The sequence below is a fragment of the Brachypodium distachyon genome, chromosome 4 (assembly GCF_000005505.3).
Source record: "Brachypodium distachyon strain Bd21 chromosome 4, Brachypodium_distachyon_v3.0, whole genome shotgun sequence".
In the NCBI taxonomy this organism is placed as follows: Eukaryota; Viridiplantae; Streptophyta; class Magnoliopsida; order Poales; family Poaceae; genus Brachypodium; species Brachypodium distachyon.
Genome location: NC_016134.3, coordinates 29,510,317 through 29,533,664, shown reverse-complemented (window position 1 = coordinate 29,533,664; position 23,348 = coordinate 29,510,317). Strand labels below are relative to the sequence as shown.

At 45.0% G+C, this 23,348-nt stretch overlaps 3 protein-coding genes across 5 annotated transcripts; 1 reads left to right on the top strand and 2 right to left on the bottom strand.

The window, feature by feature from the left end:
* Positions 1-472: 472 nt before the first annotated feature.
* LOC112268909 lies at positions 473-1,320 on the top strand. The gene is made up of 2 exons (XM_024455181.1): positions 473-1,121; positions 1,226-1,320. The coding sequence occupies exons 1-2, from the start codon at positions 500-502 to the stop codon at positions 1,240-1,242; spliced, it is 639 nt and encodes a 212-aa protein (XP_024310949.1). The 5' UTR covers positions 473-499; the 3' UTR covers positions 1,243-1,320.
* A 9,434-nt stretch (positions 1,321-10,754) lies between these two features.
* On the bottom strand, positions 10,755-16,414 carry LOC100839249 (E3 ubiquitin-protein ligase CHFR). Of its 2 annotated transcripts, none has more exons than XM_014902089.2 (15): positions 16,225-16,414; positions 15,914-16,076; positions 15,508-15,602; positions 14,720-14,781; positions 14,547-14,638; positions 14,335-14,470; positions 14,154-14,240; positions 13,383-13,473; positions 12,645-12,752; positions 12,216-12,316; positions 12,046-12,111; positions 11,872-11,959; positions 11,517-11,577; positions 11,368-11,431; positions 10,755-11,261 (listed from the first exon to the last, which is right to left on the bottom strand). In XM_014902089.2, exons 1-15 carry the CDS (start codon positions 16,289-16,291, stop codon positions 11,133-11,135), a joined length of 1,410 nt encoding a protein of 469 aa, XP_014757575.1. In that variant the 5' UTR covers positions 16,292-16,414; the 3' UTR covers positions 10,755-11,132. The 2 variants fall into 2 exon arrangements, with proteins under 2 accessions (XP_014757575.1, XP_010237899.1); XM_010239597.3 differs by having other exon boundaries at positions 13,380-13,473; positions 16,225-16,413.
* Positions 16,415-17,386: 972 nt separating this feature from the next.
* LOC100842899 (probable alkaline/neutral invertase F) lies at positions 17,387-21,969 on the bottom strand. Of its 2 annotated transcripts, XM_024463368.1 has the most exons (6): positions 21,755-21,969; positions 21,132-21,549; positions 19,919-20,325; positions 19,096-19,527; positions 18,092-18,650; positions 17,387-17,965 (listed from the first exon to the last, which is right to left on the bottom strand). In XM_024463368.1, the coding sequence occupies exons 3-6, from the start codon at positions 20,288-20,290 to the stop codon at positions 17,670-17,672; spliced, it is 1,659 nt and encodes a 552-aa protein (XP_024319136.1). In that variant the 5' UTR covers positions 20,291-20,325; positions 21,132-21,549; positions 21,755-21,969; the 3' UTR covers positions 17,387-17,669. The 2 variants fall into 2 exon arrangements, with proteins under 2 accessions (XP_024319136.1, XP_003577807.1); XM_003577759.4 differs by lacking the exon at positions 21,132-21,549.
* Between the last annotated feature and the right edge of the window lie 1,379 nt (positions 21,970-23,348).

Here is a 23,348-nt window from a genome sequence, read left to right as displayed (position 1 = left end):
AGTCGGAGCCGGGGCAAGTGTTGCCTACCGACTAACAAGAGTCGTATAGAGATACGATTGGCAAGAGTTGCCTACCGAGTGATTCAATCGGCTAGCAGTGATGCTAAAGCTCACTAGACGATTGGTTGATCTTGGATCTTGAATCACTAATGATCAATGGAGGGATGTTGATTTTAGTGGGAGTATATTTCTATTAAATTGTTTAATATGAATTACTCTTCATGAATACTTGTCTTAGTGTTTTTGCATTTTCTGTTGTAGATCAATGGCACCACCTCAATTGTCCAGTTTTGCTTTGAGATCTGTTCTTGAGAAAGATAAACTAAATGGAACTAACTTCACCAACTAGTATCGGAACCTGAGAATCGTTCTCAGGCACGATAAGAAAGAACATGTCATAGAGAACCCACTTCCAGAGGAGCCGGCTGATAATGCCACTACTGCTGTTAGAAACGCCTATCAACGCTCATGTGATGAGTCGATTGAGATCAGCTGTCTGATGCTTGCCTATATGGAGCCCGAACTGCAGCAGCAGTTTGAGAATGTTGAGGCTTTCGATATGATCGAGACTCTCAAAGGCATGTTTCAGACTCAGGCTAGGACCGAAAGATTTAATGTCTGGAGGTCCTTCCTGGAGACTAAGCTGAAAGAAGGCGAACCCTTGAGCCCACATGTAATCAAGTTGGTTGGTTACACGCAAAGCTTGGAGAAGCTGGGCTTTCCGCTGAGCCAAGAGTTGGCCACGGATACAATTCTGGCATCTCTTCCGCCAAGCTATGCGCAGTTCGTTCAGAACTACCATATGCATGGCATGGAAAAGAAAGTCACTGAATTGCATGGGATGCTTAAAACAGCAGAGGAGGATATCAAGAAAAATACCAAGCAAGTGTTGCTGGTACAGGGAAAGCCAAAGTTCAAGAAAAATTCTTGGGCTAAGAAGAAGGCAAAGAAGGGAAAGGCTAAGGATGTGATCCCGACCCCTGCCCCTGCTGCGCCTAAGGCTGGACCGGACTCAGAGACCGTATGCTTTTTCTGCAAAGGCACCGGTCATTGGAAGAGGAACTGCAGCAAGTACCAGGCCCACGTGGCAAAGAAGGGTGGAAGTGTGACTTCTACTTCAGGTACGGTTGTTGTATATGTTATAGACATTTATCTTGCTGATGCACCTAACAGCTCTTGGGTATTGGATACCGGATCGGTTGTTCACATTTGCAACTCGATGCAGGGGCTGGCAAGGACTAGGAGCGTCGCAAGTGGAGAGGTTGACATAAGGGTTGGCAATAAAGCAAGAGTTGCAGCGTTGGCCGCCGGGACTATGCAACTTCATTTACCTTCTGGATTTGTTATGGAATTAGATAATTGTTATTATGTTCCTGCTTTAAGTCGAAACATTATATCTGTCTCAAAGTTGTTGAGTCACGGTTATGAATTCAATATTAAGGGCAATGGTTGTTCTTTTTATTTGAAGGATATGTTTTACGGCTTTGCACCTGTTGCGAACGGGTTATTCATCCTTAATCTTGAAGGAGAATCTGTCTATAACATTAATGTCAAGAGGCGCAAGCCTAACGATCTGAATCAAACCTATTTTTGGCATTGTCGTTTGGGTCACATAAGTGACAAACGCATGAAGAAGCTCCATGGAGATGGACTTTTAACATCGTTTGATTATGAATCATTCGAGACATGCGAGTCTTGTCTACTAGGCAAGATGACCAAATCGCCTTTTGCAAAGAGTTGCGAGAGGGCGACCGACTTGTTGGAACTCATACATACTGATGTGTGTGGACCAATGAGCACGACAGCTAGAGGAGGTTATCAATACTTCATAACATTCACTGATGATTTGAGTAGATATGGATATGTCTACTTAATGAAACATAAGTCGGAAACCTTTGAAAAGTTCAAGGAGTTCCAGAATGAAGTAGAGAACCAACGTGGCAAGAAAATAAAACTTCTACGATCTCATCGTGGAGGCGAGTACTTGAGTCACGAGTTCGACGATCATCTGAAGAGTTGTGGAATTGTTCCACAGCTCACACCGCCGGGTACACCACAAAGAAATGGTGTGTCGGAAAGGCGGAACCGGACCTTGTTGGACATGGTTCGGTCGATGATGAGTCAGTCAGATCTTCCCTTGTCATTTTGGGGTTATGCTCTAGAAACCGCAGCGTTCACACTAAACAGAGTACCATCCAAGTCCGTAGATAAGACACCATATGAGATATGGACTGGAAAGCGTCCCAGTTTGTCTTTTCTAAAGATTTGGGGCTGTGATGCATTTGTCAAACGACTTCAGTCGGACAAGCTCACTCCCAAATCAGACAAGTGCATATTCGTGGGATATCCAAGGGAAACCTTAGGATATTACTTCTACAACCGGGCAGAGGGCAAAGTGTTTGTCGCTCGAAACGGTGTCTTCCTTGAGAAAGAGTTTCTCAGTCGGGAGGCAAGTGGGAGGTCAGTGCAACTCAAAGAAGTTCGAGATGAGCCAGTAGGGGATAACTTGACAGGTGATGTCAGTGTGACTGAGCCAGTCGTCGTACCCACGGCCAATACAGCACCGTATCCACGAAGGTCGGAAAGACTACGTAATATACGCAATGTGTTGTTGCTAGACAATGACGAGCCGACTAATTATGCAGAAGCGATGGTGGGTCCAGAGTCCGAGTTATGGCTTGAGGCCATGAGATCCGAATTAAAGTCCATGGATGAAAACCGAGTTTGGAACTTGGTAGATCCGCCAGAGGGTGTAAAAACCATTGAGTGCAAATGGATATTTAAAAGAAAAACTGATATGGATGGAAATGTTCAAATCCATAAAGCTCGACTTGTCGCAAAGGGTTTTCGACAAGTTCAAGGAGTTGACTACGACGAGACTTTCTCGCCGGTAGCGATGCTTAAATCAGTTCGGATCATTCTAGCTATTGCTGCATATTTCGATTACGAGATATGGCAAATGGATGTCAAAACGGCTTTCCTTAACGGAAATTTAACCGAGGACGTGTATATGATACAGCCCGAGGGTTTTGTCGATCCAAAGAATGCTGGAAAAATATGCAAACTTCAGAAATCCATCTATGGATTGAAGCAAGCATCTCGGAGCTGGAACATTCGTTTTGATGAAGTAGTCAAAGGGTTTGGCTTCATCAAAAATGAAGAAGAACCTTGTGTATACAAGAAGTTTAGTGCAAACTCAGTCGTATTTCTAATCTTATATGTGGATGACATATTATTGATTGGAAATGACATTCCGATGCTAGAAGCCGCCAAGGACTCATTGAAGAAAAGTTTTTCAATGAAGGACTTGGGAGAAGCGGCTTATATTTTGGGAATCAGGATCTATAGAGATAGATCAAGGAGGCTTATTGGTTTAAGCCAGAGTACATATGTTGACAAAGTGTTGAAGAGGTTCAACATGAATGACGCAAAGAAAGGGTTCTTGCCCATGTCGCATGGTATAAGTCTAAGCAAGACTCAGAGTCCTTCGACTTCTGATGAGCGAAGTCGGATGAGTGCGATTCCGTATGCTTCGGCGGTCGGATCCATCATGTACGCCATGTTATGTACTCGACCGGATGTTTCCTATGCTCTAAGTGTTACGAGCAGGTATCAGGCTGACCCCGGTGAGAGTCACTGGACAGCGGTGAAGAATATCCTTAAGTACTTGAGAAGGACTAAGGATATGTTTTTGGTTTACGGTGGTGAGGATGAGCTCGTTGTAAAGGGTTACACCGATGCTAGTTTCCAAACCGACAAGGACGATTATCGATCACAATCTGGATACGTGTTCGTCTTGAACGGAGGTGCGGTGAGTTGGAAGAGCTCTAAGCAAGAAACGGTGGCCGACTCTACAACAGAAGCTGAGTATATCGCGGCTTCGGAAGCCGCGAAAGAAGGCGTTTGGATCAGAAAGTTTGTTTCTGAGCTTGGAGTGGTTCAGGGCGCGTCCAATCCCATGGACCTCTACTGTGACAACAGTGGTGCTATCGCACAAGCCAAAGAACCACGACATCACCAAAAATCCAAACACATACTCAGGCGTTACCATCTCATACGGGAATTCGTGGAGAGAGGTGACGTTAAGATATGCAAGGTACACACGGATCTCAATATTGCCGATCCGTTGACAAAGCCTCTCCCGCAACCAAAGCATGAGGCGCACACACGAGCCATGGGTATGCGATACTTGGATGATCGACTCTAGTGCAAGTGGGAGACTGTTGGAGATATGCCCTAGAGGCAATCATGTGATGATGTTATTTCCTATGTATTCATGAGTTATTTGTCCTTGAACATCATCACTGATATGTATCAATAAATACGTGATTTGTTTGTGAAACTATGTATTCTATGATGTTGTTCTAATGGTCCCTGGTCATTGAGGTTATGCGGACACATAACCTAGACTAGCAATGTGAATCAGTGTGATGACTATGTTTCACAAGTCATAGGGCAAGGTGTTGCCGACTGATAGCATGGACTCGACAATGAGATTGTTGAGTCGGACAGACCCGCACTGAGACACAACGAGATGATTGTCATTTGTTAGTCTCAAGTACGATGTATATGCCAGTCCTAGACCTGAGGTCATCGCATGAGCTTGGGATGTGAATCGGCCTACTTAGGGGTTGCCAAACGCTACTCCGTAACTGGGTGGTTATAAAGGTAGCTTTCGGGTTTGCTGAGAAGCATGCTGCGAGTCATGGTTGATCAAGATGGGATTTGCCCCTCCTGTTCGGAGAGATATCTCTGGGCCCTCTCGAGTGATCAGATTCGGAAAGCATGGCCATGCGACTTGGGTTAAGTGTTAACCCGTTCGGGAATCTGTATCACAGGAACGAGAAGAGACTCGAGCTATCCACAAGGATGACACGCACTCGCCTTGAGCTCGACACACATATCGCGAGGCAAAAGGAATGTTGCATATGACACATTGTATGGTTCGTCAATATACCTTGTGGTTACTCGGGAGTTGGCACGTGCTGCTAGGCGCCGCTACCAACTATCGACTTGAGTCGGTGCCAGTGGACGAGCAAGGTGTTACTCGGGCCCGCAGTCCGAGCTCGTAGTCGTGGCCGACTGACCGCGAACCTGAAGGGTCACACGCTTAAGGGGTGGGAACCGAGTTGGATCGGATCCAACTCGTATCGGGCTTGGACTCCTAATGGGCCTCAAGTGTTGAGCCCACTAGGGACGTCTATATAAGTGGAGGAGACCAACCCGTCTAGGGTTAACTCCAGTTCAGACGCGAGTTAGACTCGGCCATCGCACCTCCACGCCCAAAGCCTTGCGATCGGATCTAGCAGTCCGCCGCACGGAGTTCCTCCCTGTACGTGTGGATACCTCGGAGGCGCTGCACCTGCGGCGCTTGGACGAACTGTTCGTGGGATCGGCGAGGAGGAGCAGGCTGTTCGACTACTCGGCATCGACGCGCTACATCGACTCTACTTCCGCTACGGGTCTGCGCGTCTAGTGGTAATCTCGTGATCCATTATCTACAGCATTGATCCGGGCGGAAGCGGTAGAAAATTTTTATTTTGTGCTAGCGTAGCATACCGCGTTCCCCAACAGACGAAACCCGAAACAGGGAGGAAATGATACCTTGGACTTCACCGACTCGCTTCAAGAGCTCTGCCACTTGGGCATTGTCCCCGGCTGCGAACAAGACCGCATATTATCTTTCGCAGCACATTGATACTCGAACAAAGATTTTATGACAGTAAAATATACTCACTCTGGCTCTCGCGATCATCTTTCAAAGCCTCGTGCTCCGCCTCCAACTTCTTGTACTTTGCTAGCAAAGTCTTGAAGGTAGCGGTGCGCTTATTCATGCAGGACTGCAAAACGATGATTCACCGGTAAGTTTAGTGCAGTAAGAGGTCAACAATTAAAAGCTTCAGGCCGACTATTCTAAACCCGGCCTGAATCTCGGGAAATAATTGTTTCAAGTTTCTAAAGCTTCAGGTTGACTATTCCAAACCCGGCCTGAATCTCGGGGAATAAGTGTTTGAAGTTTCTAAAACTTCAGGCCGACTATTCCAAACCCGGCATGAATCTCGGGGAATAAGTGTTTGAAGTTTCTAAAGCTTCAGGCCGACTATTCCAAACCCGGCCTGAATCTCGGGGAATAAGTGTTTGAAGTTTCTAAAGCTTCAGGCCGACTATTCTAAACCCAGCCTGAATCTCGGGTAATAAGTGTTTGAAGTTTCTAAGTGTTGCAGAGTGTTTGAAGTTTTAAGGGGATAAGCTTCAGGCCAACTAATTCTTACTCGCCCTAAACCTCGGGGACTAGGAGTATGGATACTATACTGAAATTAAAAGTAAAATCTTTTAAAGAATTCTTCGTACCTCTGCAGATCGGCTGGCCTCAAACAAGGCCACCCTTGCTTGGTACATCTGGGTAGACACCGATTCTGGAGTCGCTGCAGGTGGAGGTCCCACCAGGGGGCTTTGCCGAGCTAACTGAAGGGTGCTGGAGGTCACCTCGTAGTTGTCGGCGCTGTTCCAGTCCATTACGAACTGGCCCAGCGACCCCCAGCTGTGCCCACTGGTCGTTTGGAGGGGAACTTACTGGTGCCTTCCGGAAGGCTGCGGGCCAGAGGAACCCGGAGGCGCCGATCCCGCCGGGGTTGCGGAGCTCTTAGCCTTCTTGGCCCTTGCGGCAGCACGATGAGCGGCTTCCGATTGCGGTGGTGACGATGGCCGCGTTGGAGTCGGCTGCAGCCCTTGGGGTTCTTGGGGCCCCGTTGCCGATTGTCGTGGTATCTCTGTGACCTGCGGCTCCGTCGATGTCTCGACTTTTGCCGAGGAAGGAGTAGTCCCGGCTGCCGAGCTCCCGGCCGCGGGCATCCCGGTTTGGTCGACGATCGTAGCATCGACGCTCGGGCCGAAATCTCGGACGGAGGATGTCGAGTCCACGGCAGCCTCGGTCTCACCCGTGGCTTGGGTCGCAGCCTCGACACGGGGAGATGGAGCAGCTGGGATCTCAGACGCGATACACGTCTGAGATTGCGTAGCCGTCAGAGCCGCCCTGCAAAACTAAAAGTTAGGCGTTGGCATGACAATAAAGAAGAAAACCGACATCGATGATTGAGATAATATTGGCCTTACCTAGCGACCAGGGGCTTAGGTTTGGGTCCACGTGCCGCAGTTTTCTTCCGCTTCACGTTCTGCGGAAGATCTTTTTCAGCGGCGCGCTTCGAGACTGCGCGTTTCTCTCGGACATGCGCCGCAACGGCAGCCGGGTCCGATGCCTCAGCAGCAGGCTCGCCCGAGTCGGCTATTTCCGGGATAGAGCAGGAATAAGTATTTTGGTGACGAATACTATAAGGACTGCGAGAAAATGTTGGAGACCCTTACATTCAACACGACGAGGGCCGGCATGGGCAATCGGCATAAAATCCTCGAAGTCCGGGTCCTCGGTGTCAATGGACCTGCGCGGGGCCGCGAAGCGTTTATCCGGGGAATTCTCGTCCTCGTTACGCTGAAGAGAGAACCTCTGCATAAAGAAATCAGGTTGAGCCGAGATAAGCCTTCGTCAAGTAAATGCCGGCATAACCATATGTCGGATATGAATAGGAGTTAAATGAGAACAAAAACTTACCGGAGGAGCGCGGCGATCCCGGCTGTATGCCGGCATGCCCCACGTCCATCGCTCCGACATGCTCGTCTTGGCGATCGCCTTGACCCGGCGCCGGACTTTAGCATGAGTGAGCTTGAAAGTTGACACTCTGTTTGGGTCAAACTGGCCGCCATAAAAGCACATCTTGTGTACTCGGCGCTGGAGCAGACATAGACGCCGGTATATGGAGTTGGCCAACAAGTCGTCAGCCGCCATCCCATTGTCCTTGAGTTCGAGGATGCCGGCGTGGATCTCGTTGACCTCCGGGAGGGTTTCCTTTGGCTCGTATGTCCAGTTCCTCTTCTCCTCCGGGGGGCGACTTCGAATCCCGGCAAGTTGATTCTGTCAGTGACGGAGGTGTTCTTAACGTAAAAGAAGGTCTTGAGCCACTTTTTACAGGACTCAAGACCCTGAATCCGAGGGAAGGCCGAACCTCGGCGAGGTATAACAGTGGCGGCGCCGCATTGGGTCATCAGCTTAGCGGCGCCGGGATTCTCCTTGTCGTGAAGAACCTGGGGCCAGAACATGAAGTATCTGGCCCACAGGTCAATGGAGGGCCAGAGGCCGAGATAGCCCTCGCAGCAGGTGACGAATGCCGAGAGAGTAAGGATGGCATTCGCTGGAAGGTGGTGTGGCTGGAAGCCGAAAAAATCTAGGAAGTTCCTAAGAAAATCGCTAGCCAGAAGAGCGAAACCGCGTCCGAAGTGAGCAAGGAAAACGACATGCTCATCGAGCTCCGGAGCGGCACGGTCTCGTCGCCGGGAACCCGGCATAGGGCTCGCTCCGAACCGGTCCTCTCCTCAACCTGCTGAGCTGCAGGGTCGACGGCAAGGTTGCGAGAAGAAGAAGCCATGGTTTAGGAGTAGATCTAGGGTTTGTGTTTTCGGTGAGGAACGCACTCGCGCGAGGCTCGAGCAAGCAAAGAAGTGCGGCGGAGACCCAAGCGAGTGCGAGCGAACTTGCGGCGGCGAGCTCGGTGGCGGAGAGCAAGAAACCGCAGCGGCGGAGAAGCTCGGGGCTAGCTGCGGCAGCAGAGTGCGCAGAGAGCAGAAGAGCAAAGGAAGGCGAAGAAGACGAAGAGTGCGAAGGGTTTTTTACCCTCGCCCTCCCCTTTCTATTTATACTCACGGCACAGTAATGGGGCGCGGATCCCTCGCACCCACTACCTCTGTGGCCAACAGGAAGATTGCGCACAACTTGGGGGCAGTTATTCCCATCAAAGCGCATACACTTGGTTACTGCGCGGCGTGGGACAGAGAATCCCGTCGGATCCGGGAGGATAAGTGTCCGCGTGGGAACCGAAATTCCCCTCTTAATGGCTCTATCGACTTTGCTGTCCTATGGAACGTTGTGCTCGCCTCAAAAAGCGCACCGGCAGTAAATCGGATCTTATCCTCCCGTTGGTTTAGAGGAGTGCAGAGTCCAAGTCACAGGTGGCGTTAATATCGGCAAAAGTAAATTTTCAACTATCGGTCATGGAGAAGAAAAGTATCTCGGCTAGGGGCTGGATAAGCAAGCCGACCCAGAATGTCGGAATGAATTGATCTCGGCTAGGAGAACTTGGGGCTGTCTCGGCATCCTTTTCGGCTAAGCCTGGTAGGCTTTTGTGGTTTGTCTATGGGAAACTGTCGTGGTCCGACATTCTTCCCTTCCGGACCGCAACATCTTCGGGGACTAGTGTCGGGGGGATGACCCCAGGTAGGGTCATGACGACACAACTCTAGCCGAGATGACGGAGGCAAAACCGGCATGGTTATGTATGCCGGCATCGTAAAGTCAAACTAACACTAAGTCGGCATCCTGGATGTATGCCGGCATGACTATATTGTCTTATGAGCTTGCAGGATAACGACGAGCACCTTGATCTCGGCCCACGCCGAGATCTCTCAACGGTCTTATCCTGACCGCGCGGCAGAGGGTAAAGCAGCGTCATCATTATCGTGGAAAAGACAGTCGCCGCTTACGTACCGGTGCCAGGCGACTGCACAAAAGAAGCACCGAAAGAGAATCTCTGACGGGAAGCCGGCAGAGAATAGCGGTACTTGCTGCAGAGTGCCAGTGAAAAGTAAAATTGTCTTGTCCCCTACGGTGCCACCGAAAGGGAACCAAGCCGCGTGCCCGGCGGGGCCCGAGGAAGGTGATGTTAGGACTCGGCCCACATGTCAGTGTGACATGGGCGACCTATAAATAAAACCTTACCCCTCTGTAGAGAGGGACGAAGCACTTAGGCATTTAGGGTTTTTCCTTCTTCCTCAAGAATACAGCTCAAGGAGCACCATTGTAGAGCTTGTCTATCCCGACAAATACAACAAAGCAGGAGTAGCAGTCTTACCTCGGCAAGAGGGCTCCGAACCTGGGTAAATCTGTGTGTGTTTGTGTAACTTTTGCGTGTTTCCCTTCACGTCCTCCCTCCTCCGGTTCCTCTTTCGTCCATCGGCCCCAAATTAAGCCATCCTATGACATCTGCCGTGACACCACCACGACATACTTCTTCTGCCCGGAGACGCAGGGCAGGCCGCTGGAGGAGATCGAGGAGGTGTTTAGCCAGGGGTGGTGAGCCCGACGACAGGGTCAGATGCCGTCGGTGGCAGAGCTGCCGGTGGGGCAGCAGTGATCCGCTATACATTTACCAAGTTAAATGTAGTCGCAAGAAGATCGGCTGCAGGTACAACTACTGTACCAGTTTGGTCAAACTTGCAGCAAAACTTACGCACAAATATTTACACTGTTTTACTAAATTTGTTTTATTAAACTGATCACAATATATATCTTTACACTATACTTATTTGATATTGTAGTATAAATACAATTTTTTACGATCCTGGTCAATTTTTAAGTAAATTAACTAGCACAAGACTAGAACAGTGCAGCAATGTTCAATTGCAATCCAAGGAGTCAGCACAGTACGCACCTGTCGTAATTAGTTCGTGTTTTTATTGTCACCATATTCCATCTTTTGAATAAAAAAATTGGCCTCTGCTTCAAGCTTGTTCTGTACACAAGGAGTTACGGCAGAAGCTATAGCTCAGTATGCCAACACAGATGGTAGGCATCCGTATATTATTAAAATGTCAACCAAAGGTGTAGTGTACGAGATTGCATATATCTACGAGATCAAGAAGCTCGGATGTCTAAACGAGGATAACATGGCACCAACTTAATCTTTTAAATTTACACGCAAAATAAGAACTTTTGTTTTAGGCCTGTGGGCAGAGTGAATATGGGCCTTAATGGTCTATGGTCTTTCTTGGCCCGACGAGTTGGGCCTTCTTTCATTCTTTCTTATGTTATACTATTTGGATTTTGGAGACGAGACGTTAAATTTAGACGCCAAATTTAGCTGGGCCGTTCATTGTTGGGATGCTATTCTTTTTTCTCAAGAGTAAGTCCTTTGTTTTCCTTCTGAATTAGGGCATCTTCTTTAACTGGAATGTAAAGGAAGACGAGGCATCTTTTTGCTCTATCCTGTACAATTGCGTCCATCATTGGAAGATGAGCTTCAACCAAGCTAGGGGTTGCCTCTTGTCGGACGACATACATGGTTTAACTTCTTGGCGTGGTCGGGTCGATGGTGCTGGGTGCGGCACATGAAGCCATACCAACAACTATCCCTGTTAGCAGCATCAGGTGGAAGAAGCTGCAAAACAACATCATCTCCATTATGAGGCCCATAGGAATATTGAATTGGTTAGCGCAAGACGAGGACATTATCAATTGACTGCAGGAGTTATAAGTGTACATACATTTCTGGGCATCGAAACGCGGAACCAATACAGGAGAAAATCAATGAACTTGTCGTAGCAATGGCTGCATTCATTTGAAGCCAACAAAATTAGCAGACGCGGCAAGGTGAATTCAAGAAACTGTTCTAACGAAGTGAGGAAGCCATTACTTGCAAAGATGTGTCCTGGAAGTAATTGTATCGACATTATTTAATTGCAACCTTGAGCGATCTGCACGCAGCAAGAACATCACATCATTCAATGGTTGAAATGTGATCTATGGGAGCACATTTACCCATAAAACAGATACATCAGAGCACGCACACAACGAGAGTTCAAATACAAAGTGCCGCTGCCAGATATCCCTGAAAGTTGGCTTTCCTCAAAATTATGCAATAGTCTATATCATGTCAAGAAAGCATTGAAGTTTTAAATCAATTTCTTCACAGCTATCACATATGCATCAAACAATATTCAACAGATACTGCAAAAAAAGATATTTAACTGAAATAAATAGAGCATTACCAAGTTCCTTATTGTCAAACTTTGTTATCCACTCTGAGATTACAGCTTGCAATGTTTTGCCAGATTGCTGTATGCATCTTTCTGTAATCTAGAAAGGAGAAACCACAATGTACTCATATGTGAAACTACAAGGCATGAATGATAAAGGATATGCCATTGACAGAATAAACTTACATCTTTTTCAAATGGATTGCCTCCATGAAGTGTTTCAGGAAGGCCGGAGATGTCATGCTGGGAGATCTGCAATATTGTATGGCCATATTATGCCAAAATATTGGTATTGATGTTTACGATGATGAAAAGTACTATGGGGCTTAAGAGGTGTCAGAGATAGATTGGCTTACCCTTCTGAAAGTTTCCTGGTTGCAGATGCGACTGCAATGACTTGAATTCACTCCTTGGGAATACCAATAAGCTCCACAAAATGCTCTATCGCACCCTAAACCTGCAACATAAGTTTTGTAGGTCAGCACCAGCAAACTTATAAGTGTCCTAGAACTTTAGTAGGGAAAGGGAGCAGTCAAACCGCTCAGGGACTGCTACCGTCAGAAACGTCCTGAGAAGTACAAGCGATGCTCATACAAGCCATGCAGATTTATGGAATAAAATATCTTAATTAATGACAAATATCTAAGCAATCCTAACAACTACGTAAGGAGTTAAACTTCCAGTTCAACAGCATTGCACCACACCAGTGCAGTGTGAAATAACATATCAAAAGAACAAAACAATATAATCCATCAAGAGTACAGACGATCTCAATTGGCACATACATTTTTGTTGTATGCTGTTGTTAGATCTAGCTGGCATCATCCCTCCACATCCATTACACTGCAAGTGTGCTACTCCAGGACTGCATCTAAATCCCACAAATTCAGTACCTGCAGTATTTTTCTCATTCGAGTCAAATATCAAAAGAGAAGCAAAATTCCCACAAAAAAAGCATTAAATGCTGAACATAAATCTCGACAATATCTTTCACAAATTCGTCCTGCTTTTCACCCAAGAGTAACTCTTTAAAACTTGGACTCATACTGATGAAAGTAAGCTCGGCCTTTGCCTTAACCCGATGAAACTCACTCTGATCTCATATCATTGTGGTATGAGGAAGCAACTTCGATAGTGATTAAAAGAACTCCATATTCTGAAAACCTAATGGCTAATGGCAAGTTAGACAGTCAGGTTTTAAAGCTGTGAATAAAGCCTAACTAGCTAAGCCAATGGATTTTCATTGTGCATGGCAACTTAATTCCAGAAATACACTGATCCACATCAGGAAAGATTTATATATGAAAAATATTCATTTCTAGTCATTTTTCAAAAAAGAATATCAAATCAATATGTGAGAAAGAGCAAACAGAATACTTTAGCACAATAGACTAAATGCAAAATCTAAGAGCATGCACTATGATTTGCACTCGTAAGCATGTACTAATCCATGTTTATCAACACAACAGGACCGCTAGATTACTGTAATATAATGTCCGAAGTGAACTTTTTATATTTACCACATTGAGGACATGGAAGTTCAGAATCGTCGCTTTCATCACTTGGACGAGGCAAAGGGCGCTTCCTCGATTGATTTTTTTGTTTTCCCAAAACCTAAGGCATGAAATAACACATCACCAACAATTCAGAATCTTGGACACAGGGCAAGACCATATACATAATATACATGTAAAATAGATGAGATAGTAAAACATCTAGTGGACACAGGCTCGGTAGGTTTAGCAAAGAACAATTGCATATTTTGCTCATGTTAGCACTAATAAATTTTAACTACAAGACAAACTAACTTAGGAAGACTATTGCAAAAAATTGCATCCATTGTATAGCTGTGAAACCTTTATCCTACAACAAAATATAGCATAATTCACACTGCAAGCCATATATTCCATGAATTCCTTTGACAAAATGCTAATCTGAACTTCTAAATTCGTGTTTAATGTTACAGTTTCACCATTAAACATCATATGTCGAGTTCAGAAACTCAAACTAACCTCAGCTTTCCTTGGAAATGACAGATACTTTGAATGACAAAGCTCACAGAAACATCTTGAATTGCCTATATTTAGATGCTAGTAGTGATAACTGATAAAATAGCTTAGCCAGTTAACCTAACCATGAGCCTAGAAAAGCTCTAGAATTATCGACCGGAAAACTAAATAACGTCATTGGCAATTAGTTACGAAGCAACCAGGGCAGGCATTTGATGAAAGATGAGTTTAGAAAACAGTGGAGACCAGCAATTGTTTTGGTAAGGTTTTGAAATTTGAACTCACGAGATTTGATTTAACTGAGGCATATGACTCTAACATCGCAATCTCCTCATCAGACCGCTGTAGTGATGAAAAAGCTTGTAGTATAGCCTACAAAAGAAAGAATAAAAGGAAATCTAGTAAAAGGTACACCAATAAAAATTTTAGGACCAAATTTCAGAACGGAATGCAGCCATTAGCATACCTCTTCAATATTATGCAGGAAGTGATTCCTTCCAACTGATTGCACTGCTGTCCTACATTGTGGACAGGCAGCACTCTGACTTTTATCACGTGAATTGGTTGAAGACCTTCTCAGCCACTCTGAGAAGCAGCCATTGCTTAAAAGAAATAAAGAAAGGGTCACCACCTAAAATTTCAACAAACTGAGAGTGGATAGGAAGACTAGAAATGTACCAGAAGTTGTGGAAGCATGGAGCAACAGTAACCACATCATGCCACAAATTCAAGCATATGCTGCATTTTGCATTCTCAATATCTAGTACAATCTGACATCATCATTTAAACAAAAGTTAGTAACTTATTGAGAATTATCATTTATAGAATAACACTTATGTTTGTACAATTACCTTGACATTGTTTTTGTCATGGTCCTTTGCAGCTGTTATATCAAAGGTATACACTAAATGCCCTGGAAGAAAAATGAATAACATGAAAAATGTGTTACAATATAACCCAAGTTCTTCTGTTTCATGACTAGAAAAGAAGAGCCCTCCTGAATCGTGAAGATGTTTTGGTGCATAACTACGAGGACTCCGTATTATTCATTCAATGTGGCTACAGCCTTGCAGGTTTGACAAACATCCTCAGAATATGAGTGGTAGGTCTGCAGATAATGAGGAAATTCTAGGTTGTGGGCCAAGAAAGTATTCAGAGAATCTAAATGATGTCAGGATATACTTAGTAATAACAAATGATAGTGATATCTCTGCAAATATCAAATACTCTCTCCATCCCATAATTCTTGTCTCCAATTTGCCCAAAAGTGGATGTATCTATTCCTAAAAGGCGTCTAGATACATGTAATATTTCAACAAGAATTATGGGACGGAGGGAGTATATTCTATTGACTTTGAGTTCTTCGGAGACTCAGGGAACACCCAAGTAGATGTCAAATTCTAGCAGATACATGTTTCCGTTTCAGTTTCAATTTGTAAACCCAGCAGAAACTACCTACCTTACACAGAATGTTATACCTTAACTACATAATAGTGCAAAATGGCTCAAAGAATGCACATTAAACAACGTGCAGACATTTGTTCAGTTTCATAAAGGCAGGAAAAAAACAATTTTTCATGTAGAACATGCAGTGCCGCCAATCTGTGTAGAACAAACTGAAAATACATTAGTATATTACCTTCTTTCTGGGGTCCTGGGACAATTTGGCTCCCAGGTTTAATGTCAACCACTTCTTGTTGGATAACTCTTCCATCAACAATAATTGCATCGGAACTTTATCAATGGTACATGGACAATGGAAAAGCGTGAACATCAGCAGGAATCTAACAAATTACATGACAGGCATGAAACAATAGCAAGAATCTGACAAATCCACCAATACTAGTAAAATACATCGCCAAAAAAGATATCAAAAACATCCAATTTTCACATCTAATCGCACTCCCATGACAAGAACAGCACCAATCTTACAGGACACGGCACCGAAATAGGACCCGTAAAAACCACAAAAAACCCGCGCATTCCCTGAAATGCGCGACTCCAACAGACCGCCGGCATCAGAAAGAACCGACCAGAGACCATACCTGAGGTTCCGGATCGTGGCCGACGAGGCGTCGCCGCCGCGCCGAATCTCGCACCACGAGAGCTCCTCCCCGGCGCCGGCGGCGCCGGCGGGGGCGACGAGGGAACAGACCACGGCGTCGTCCTCGGCGACGGCCACCTCCGGGTAGGCGGAATCCGTAGGCACTGGAAGGAAACCAATGCGCGGCGGACCGGGCCAAGAAAGCACCCGGAAGAAGAAGGAATCAAGAACCCGTGCGGTGGAAGAAACCCAAGAAAATAATAACAATAAAGAACCCTATTTGATCAGTGGGGACGAGGAGACCGCGGGTACCTAGCTTGGCCCAGACGCCGGTGGTGGGCGCCGGGGGTTTGGAGTTGGAGCACTCGCCGGAGTCCATGGGGGAGCAGCGGGCCGGCCGGTAAAGGGGGGGGAGGAGATGGCGTGCGTGCAGCGACGACAACGGCGCCGGGGGAGGGGACTTCACTTGAGAGTTCGTTCCGGCTGGGCTGCCTTGTCGGTATGGTAAATGGGGGCCATTTTATTTTCGCTCAGTTTCGTTTTCTGGGGCTTGAGTCAACGAATTGACCACCGGATAGAAACGTTTGAATGGGGGCCACGAAATCCTGAATTATTCAGAGCATTTGCTGGCCTTTAAGAACGTCTTCAAAGTTTAATTTTTTAATTGTCTTTTATTTTGAATATGGGAGAGAGAACGGATTATCGTGTAGAGCTTGATTCTTAGCCAAGAGTCGATCTTGTTACATGCATCGTTTGAAATTGATGCTAACGGATCTCACAGAGTACTCACTCCGTTTTTAAATACTTGTCGCTGTTTTGGTGCAAGTTACTTGTCGCTGTTTTGGTGTATTTAGAAATGGAGAGAATAGTTTAAAATCCGCGCGCGCACACACCCATCTTCTCACATCTTACCTTGCAGTGAACAAAAGTTGTGAAAACAAATCTGACTTCACCTGAACTACAAAAAGTTGTGAAAACAAATCTTATAGTGTGTGGCATCCTATTTATATAAAACTAGCTTTGCGCCCATGTTTTGCTACGGAATCATTAAGAAAAAAATTACAACTGAAGAAAACATGATAGTCAGCTTATGAACCAATTGATGAATTTGAACTCTGAACCCAAACTCATGCGAATTGGAGAGAAAAGGTAGCAGCAGAAACTATGCAAGTGAGAATTATGAGTTAAAGTTTTAACTCATGGGTTTGTACAATCTATTTGTCACGAGTGACAAGAGAAGGGTTAGAAAGAAATGAATTACAACCACCAACTCCAAATTTTATAAGTAGGAAAAATAATGATTAAGGGGGGCCAATTTGGTTTCACAACTAAGGAGTGTACCTCACTTTATAATTGAGTGCAAACAATTTGGTTTCCTTACCAAAAAAGAAAAGTATTATTGGAATAATCGCAACAAGTTGATACCAAACAGAGCCAAGTTGTTTAGAAAGCTCATCACAGAAAAGGCCTGTAGTTCAAACAGATAAGGAATCAAGTATTTTATTCAAAAAAAAATCAAGGTTTCACCAGGACACAAAGCTTCACGTGTGGTTTTTTTTTTGCAGCTAAACCAAATGACTCACAAGGAAATGCTGTGTGACTCATATGATCATCTACGGTATACACCTCTGCCCCCTAATTGACAGAGTACAATTACAACCAACTTTGGACTCCTTTTTTCTGTTCATGTTTGGACAGACACCATCTCTATGACATTGGACAGTAAAATTTTCTCCAGAAAAAAACCACCCTGATTTTCAGGCATTCCATGACGCTGAGCGCCGCATCGTCGGCTTCACAGGCCGGTCCTCCTCCATGGAGATCATCATGAGCGTCGACGGGTCCTCAAGCATCATTCGGGCGACGAGGTACCCGGCAATAGACCATGTTTGGAACTTCCTTGCCTGCTTGCCGATGAACCTTCCCAGCTTGCCATCATAGTACTCGGGCCATCCGTCCTTGAGAAGCCTGGCCTCCGAGAGCTCAATGGCGCGCTTCGCCATTTGTGGCCGCCCAGTCTTGATGCAGGCTGCTGTTAGCAGCCATAGAAGAACTGCAGATGAAATGTTTGAGAATGTTAGAAATAGTAGGCCATCCAAAGTTTGGTGTGGATTAGTTCATCCTAGAATAGTTAGCAGTAGAGAATGTTAGGTCAAATAATCTGGAGAGAGTAAAATACCTGGCCAAGATCCTCCGTTGTGATAACTCCAGCGGGTATTCTTGGGGTCACAGCCTGTGATTATTCTCCACTCATGGTTCTCAATTGCAGGATAGGATATCTTCAGAGGCATCTCGCCCACTAGCTCATCCCACCGCTCCTCGATCAAATCCATTATTGCAGACGACTGCTCTGGAGTAGCCAGAGATGATATAATGGCAATGCAATTTCCAAGAGCAAACCACCTGAAGTCCATCATAGCAGGGCTGACGTTGCCAAGAAAGTAGCCTCCTCGGCATGGCATGAAATCAAACACCCAGTCGGGGATTGAATCCGGAATGACATTGAATTTGTTAACAGCAGTGTGGGAGTACTCCTCTGTTTTGTATCTATAAATGTTATTTAGATGTGGGAAATCTAGCCAGAAGTAATTTCTCATGTGGTAGGTTAATGCATGTAGCCGTTGCCCTATCTTCTCTATGAACTCCTTCCCTTCACCATCCGGCTTAAGCATTTGAAGAGCACATCTTAATGCCATGTAGAATAGAGCTTGGATCTCAATAGGGTAACCATATATACCCTGAAAGCATAGTAGATCAATTTTATAGCATAACAATATGAATACTCACTTCGAATTAAAATTGTAACTCAAAAGTCAAACAAGCAACAGAATAACTTATAGAATATTATTTCGGATTTCAGAATACACACTGCCTTCTTTAAGTAATAATGTTTCTTACTTATATTGCTAAAAGAAATCCTACTTACAGAAATATGTATTTCCATTGCCTTATCGTATAGAAATATAGCATTGTCTTAAAAATTAGACTATGTTTTCAAAGATTATGTCCCTGTTACTTCATCTTGGACAAATAAGAAAGAAAAAGAATATTTGAAATTTATGAAAATTTAACAAAACCACCCATGTCCTATGGTGCTAGAAGAAAATGCAGAAACATTCATGTTCCTAAATGAATTGTATGTCAGTCAAAATATAAAACAAATAAGAGAAAAATTCTTCGTACCATTCGCCGATCAATCATTGAGCAACCATCTGTGCAGAGCAGAGTTGGGAAAGTATCAAATCCCTCAGATAAGCAGAGATTCAGAATCAGCCTCATGCACTTCTGACAATCAGGTGATTCAGACAAACTAACATCTCCAGTATACTTTGTATACGCCCGGAGGAGAATAATCCACCAAAATCCAGAGTCCACAGGTGCCACCCTGCCAATCGCGCTCTCACCAAAATCTGCAACTAATGTTTCAGTGTTTCTGCTTTTGTTTCGGTCCACCTTGAAACTTGCAGGCATTGCTCCTGCCCCAAGCTTGAACCGGTCTACCATTTTCTCTGAGCTTTGCAGGTGGAGAGTTTTCAAGAGGAAGTTCTTCACTATTTCGGGCTCATTGTTCATCAGAAAAGCCAATGCACTAGGGACAAAATCCCGTACAAAAACCTGAAGATAAAATCAACAACATGAGAAAACATCAGACATTAATATCTCAAGGACAGCAATCGGAAAATGGAATGTAAGAGAACCCAGACTAGGAGGTAAACAAAGGATGGAAACCGCCCATGGTAACAAAATACAACAGGAAACTTTATCACCAACTGGCCCTAGACAATACAGGACACAAGTGAGCATTTTGTATTTGGTTAATTAGTGCTAAATAAATCCTCAGTTGACCAAAGAATAAAGGTGGCATCAAGCATCATATAGAAATGCAATGAAGAAAATTACTCGGCAACTAGACAAAGTTTGTGCTATTGATTCAAATTGGTCTAGGTATGAGAGTTCTAAAATAAAGGATGTTCTGTTTCCAGGAATGAGAAGGGATGAATTTTACCTGATCATAATTGAGAACCTCCTCGGATGCATGATCTACTGCAGCAATTGTACCAACTGGTTGGCCACGGAAATATACTACAGATTTCCTAAGTGCCTCCCATGCCTCATTCACAAGAGGGTGTGGCCCGCTTGGCTCGCCAAAGTGTGTGCCCATTGAGAATGGTGAATCCAAACCAGTGGGGAATGCAGGTGAATGCATCACACTATCAAAGCCATCATTTGGGCGATGGGAGAGCTCGCTCCACGACTGTTCATCAAACGACCTCTTCCGCTCCAACGTGAATCTTGGCTTGTCAATTAGTAACCGCGAAAGATCAAGATTGATCTCTGCCTCTGAGGCAATGGAAACATGGGATGAAACCCTCTTCATGCTATCCTGTTACGGTCAGTTAATATTCAAAGCTCCTACAAGAGAAACTTATATCAGTTCAGAACCAAGCAATGGCTTCTTTTTCTTACAGACCACCGAGAGGACGAATAAGGAGAAGAGAGTAACTTCAGTGTATTAAAGCATGGAAAAGGTAATACTACTGGCAATGATTACGACTACACTAAGCAACAAATGTATACTACTATTCAAGATTGGCAGAAATAACAACTCTAGAACAGCAGCATTAAACTATGTTCTTAACTTCTTAATTTCTTATTACTGAAACAAAATTAACTGTGCTGAGCCTCTTTTCTTTTTTTTTTTAATGGAGAAAAGGCAATCATGCCCTGTTCCTTTTCTTTTCTTTTGTTTGGTTCTTTTGTATATTAGACTGTCGGAGCCTCTCCTGCAGTTTTCCCTTCAATTAACTGTGGACGTAAAAACTCTGCAGGTAGCAAGCTTTACAACTGAATAACTAGTACACAGTAGATATTAGCAAGCTGTCTACATATATTCAAAACCGTTGATGAGACTGATAAACAACGAATAAGCTACTTTTGTACTCCCTCCGTCCCATATTGAGTGTCTCAAATTTGTCCAAAATTTATGTATCTATACCTAAAAAACGTCTAGATACATGTAATATTTCGACACTTAATATGGGACGGAGGGAGTATACAATTATCCACCCCCCAAGCCGAAGCAAACTAAGGACAGTGACACGCACCACCGACGGAATGGGTGTGTACACAGGCCAGTAGGAATGAAGAATAGAGCACTACTAACACAGCGTCGAATTAATTATGAAACATTGCACCTACAGGCTACAGCAACCACTCACAGGACACAAGGGCTCGATATGCAATCAGAGCCTGCAGAGTGCTGCGACGACCGACATAGCCAACCACGAGGCCGGATCTGAATTTAGAGTATCCACTGCAGGGAGGAAGAGAAGAGCTCGTCCCTTTTTTCTCTTAAAATAAAAATAAGAACTGAAGCTGACCAATTCTGTGGCAATGACAGGCTCCTAATAGCATGGGTTTGGAAAGCGCAATAATTCTAGTAGGAAAACTTATCCCTTTCTCTCATCATCATCGAGATTATTCCCCGTTAATTTGGAAAGCTGCGCGGCGAATTCGGCGCCGGAACAGCTAGCATACCACCACCAGCAGCTCTCCGGCGACTCAACAACTCTTGTTCGCCGGGACGGATCGCCACTGGAGCACTGCACTGGCCAACCCCCATTACCGATCCCGCATCTGGAACCGAACCCAAATCAAAAATCAAACCTACTAGACGAGCAGCGATCCAGATCCAACAACAGGACAGACAGACTAGAACAGGCAGTCAACCGCACCAAATCTGCGCCGAACCACACACACACAAAGGGCAGATCCACCCAATACAGCACGAGATCGATCGCAGAAGAACGTATATGTAATCGAGATCGGCGAGAGGACGCACCGTGGGCAGAGCAGGGCGGCGTCGGATCGGGCTCGGGCAGCGCAGGCGGGGAGGAGTGGAGTTGTCGGGCGGGGCGCGGGGAGAATGCGCCGGAGTTGCGCGGGGGCTGTGGTATATATAGGGAGGCGCGCGAAATGGGGGCGCTCTGGTCTCCCCCCTGCTGCTGTTCGAAATCTCAAATCTCTGCTCTGCTGTTGGCTGCTGCTGCTGATCTTGCCTCGTTGCTTCGCCCTGTGAATACCATTTCCTTTTTTTTTCTTATCCAATACTAATTCCTAATTTCCTTGTGAAAATGTAAAGGGAATATGTAGTAAACTTTAATTGGATTTGAATCTGGGAAAGAAAAAAAAGCAGGATGGGGTGTAGTGGATAAGGAGATTTTTTTTTTGAGAAACCAGATAAGGAGATTTTTCGTTGTAAGGAAATTACTATTTACACTTCCTTTTTTGAATAATAAAGATACTGCTAAGTAATACAGGCAATCAGATATGTATCAGATACAAATAAAAAAAACATGGATAGAGTGTATTTAGGGATGTCTGTATGGATCTCAAACGCGGAAACCCACTTTGGCAGGGTGGTTATGATTTTCCAGTATATCTACTTTTTTATCTTTCTCCTTGTTGCGATAAACTGGTACCCAAAAACGAACTTGTAACTTCAGTTCCAAAATGATAGCCCACGATACCCGGAAAAATATTGTGCTGGGAAACGCAATGTAGGCTGTGAGTCTGACAAATTGTGCATGTAAACACTGTTATTGGGTAGAATAAGATGACAGATCTTCTTAGCAGGATAGGCAGTGCTCCTGCAATGTTTATGAACTTTTTTCTTTCTGAAATGTCGGCTCAACAGACGAATTAATGCTGCTATTTTTTCATCCTTTGGAAATTCCTAGATGTTTTCTTTCTGAAATACTGTAAATTTTTAGAGTAATTCTTGCACAAACAAAAGTACATCCAAAAGTGAGAGCCGCCCCAAATTTCCTCGAATCCTTGACCCCTTTTTTGAGACACCTAATCTAAATCACTTTATAATTATAGTCCAGTGCTAGATTAATAAGGGGCACTAACGGTGGAGGGTGGCTGCTATGACCAAGAAAATCCGACGTGGCAAAACCGATAGGCTGTCGGCGACCATTTAGATAATTTTCATAAATAAAATGACGTACAATTGGGCCATTGTGTGGTGGCTGCTATGACCAAGACATATCCAACGAGTCAACAGGAGATAGGCTACTTGTCCCTTCAATGGAAGTATAAAAAAGATGAGATTACGAAGGCAAAATGCAATTTACTTATGGTGGCTAATCAGAGTAAATTGTAGCATCGGTAACCAACCATAGAGAAACCATCGTCAATCTAGATCTACACCTTATAATAAAGGGAGGAGTGTTTCTTTCGTCGTCGTCCGCCAGGCATATTTGCGTTTTGCCCCCTCCGGTTTTCAAGAATCAACCCACGGTCCGCACCCGTCGTGATGCCTGCGGCACAGAGGTGGGTGGCGGCGGCGGCAGCTTGAGATCCGGGCGGCGGCGGTGGCTGTGTGTGTCTAACTCCTCCTACGTCCACCAAGCACCACATGTTCCCTCCCC

Coding starts and splice junctions, on each gene's coding strand:
- LOC112268909 (XM_024455181.1), top strand. CDS start 500: ATGCTTGCCTATATGGAGCCCGAACTGCAGCAGCAGTTTGAGAATGTT.
- LOC100842899 (XM_024463368.1), bottom strand. CDS start 20,290: ATGAAGAGGGTTTCATCCCATGTTTCCATTGCCTCAGAGGCAGAGATC. Junction 18,651..19,095: donor CAATGATTGATCGGCGAATG/GTACGAAGAATT, acceptor CTATGCTTTCAG/GGTATATATGGTTACCCTAT. Junction 17,966..18,091: donor CAACGGAGGATCTTGGCCAG/GTATTTTACTCT, acceptor TTTCATCTGCAG/TTCTTCTATGGCTGCTAACA.
- LOC100839249 (XM_010239597.3), bottom strand. CDS start 16,291: ATGGACTCCGGCGAGTGCTCCAACTCCAAACCCCCGGCGCCCACCACC. Junction 12,753..13,379: donor ACTTCCATGTCCTCAATGTG/GTAAATATAAAA, acceptor AAAATACTGCAG/GTACTGAATTTGTGGGATTT. Junction 11,960..12,045: donor GCAATCCATTTGAAAAAGAT/GTAAGTTTATTC, acceptor TCTCCTTTCTAG/ATTACAGAAAGATGCATACA.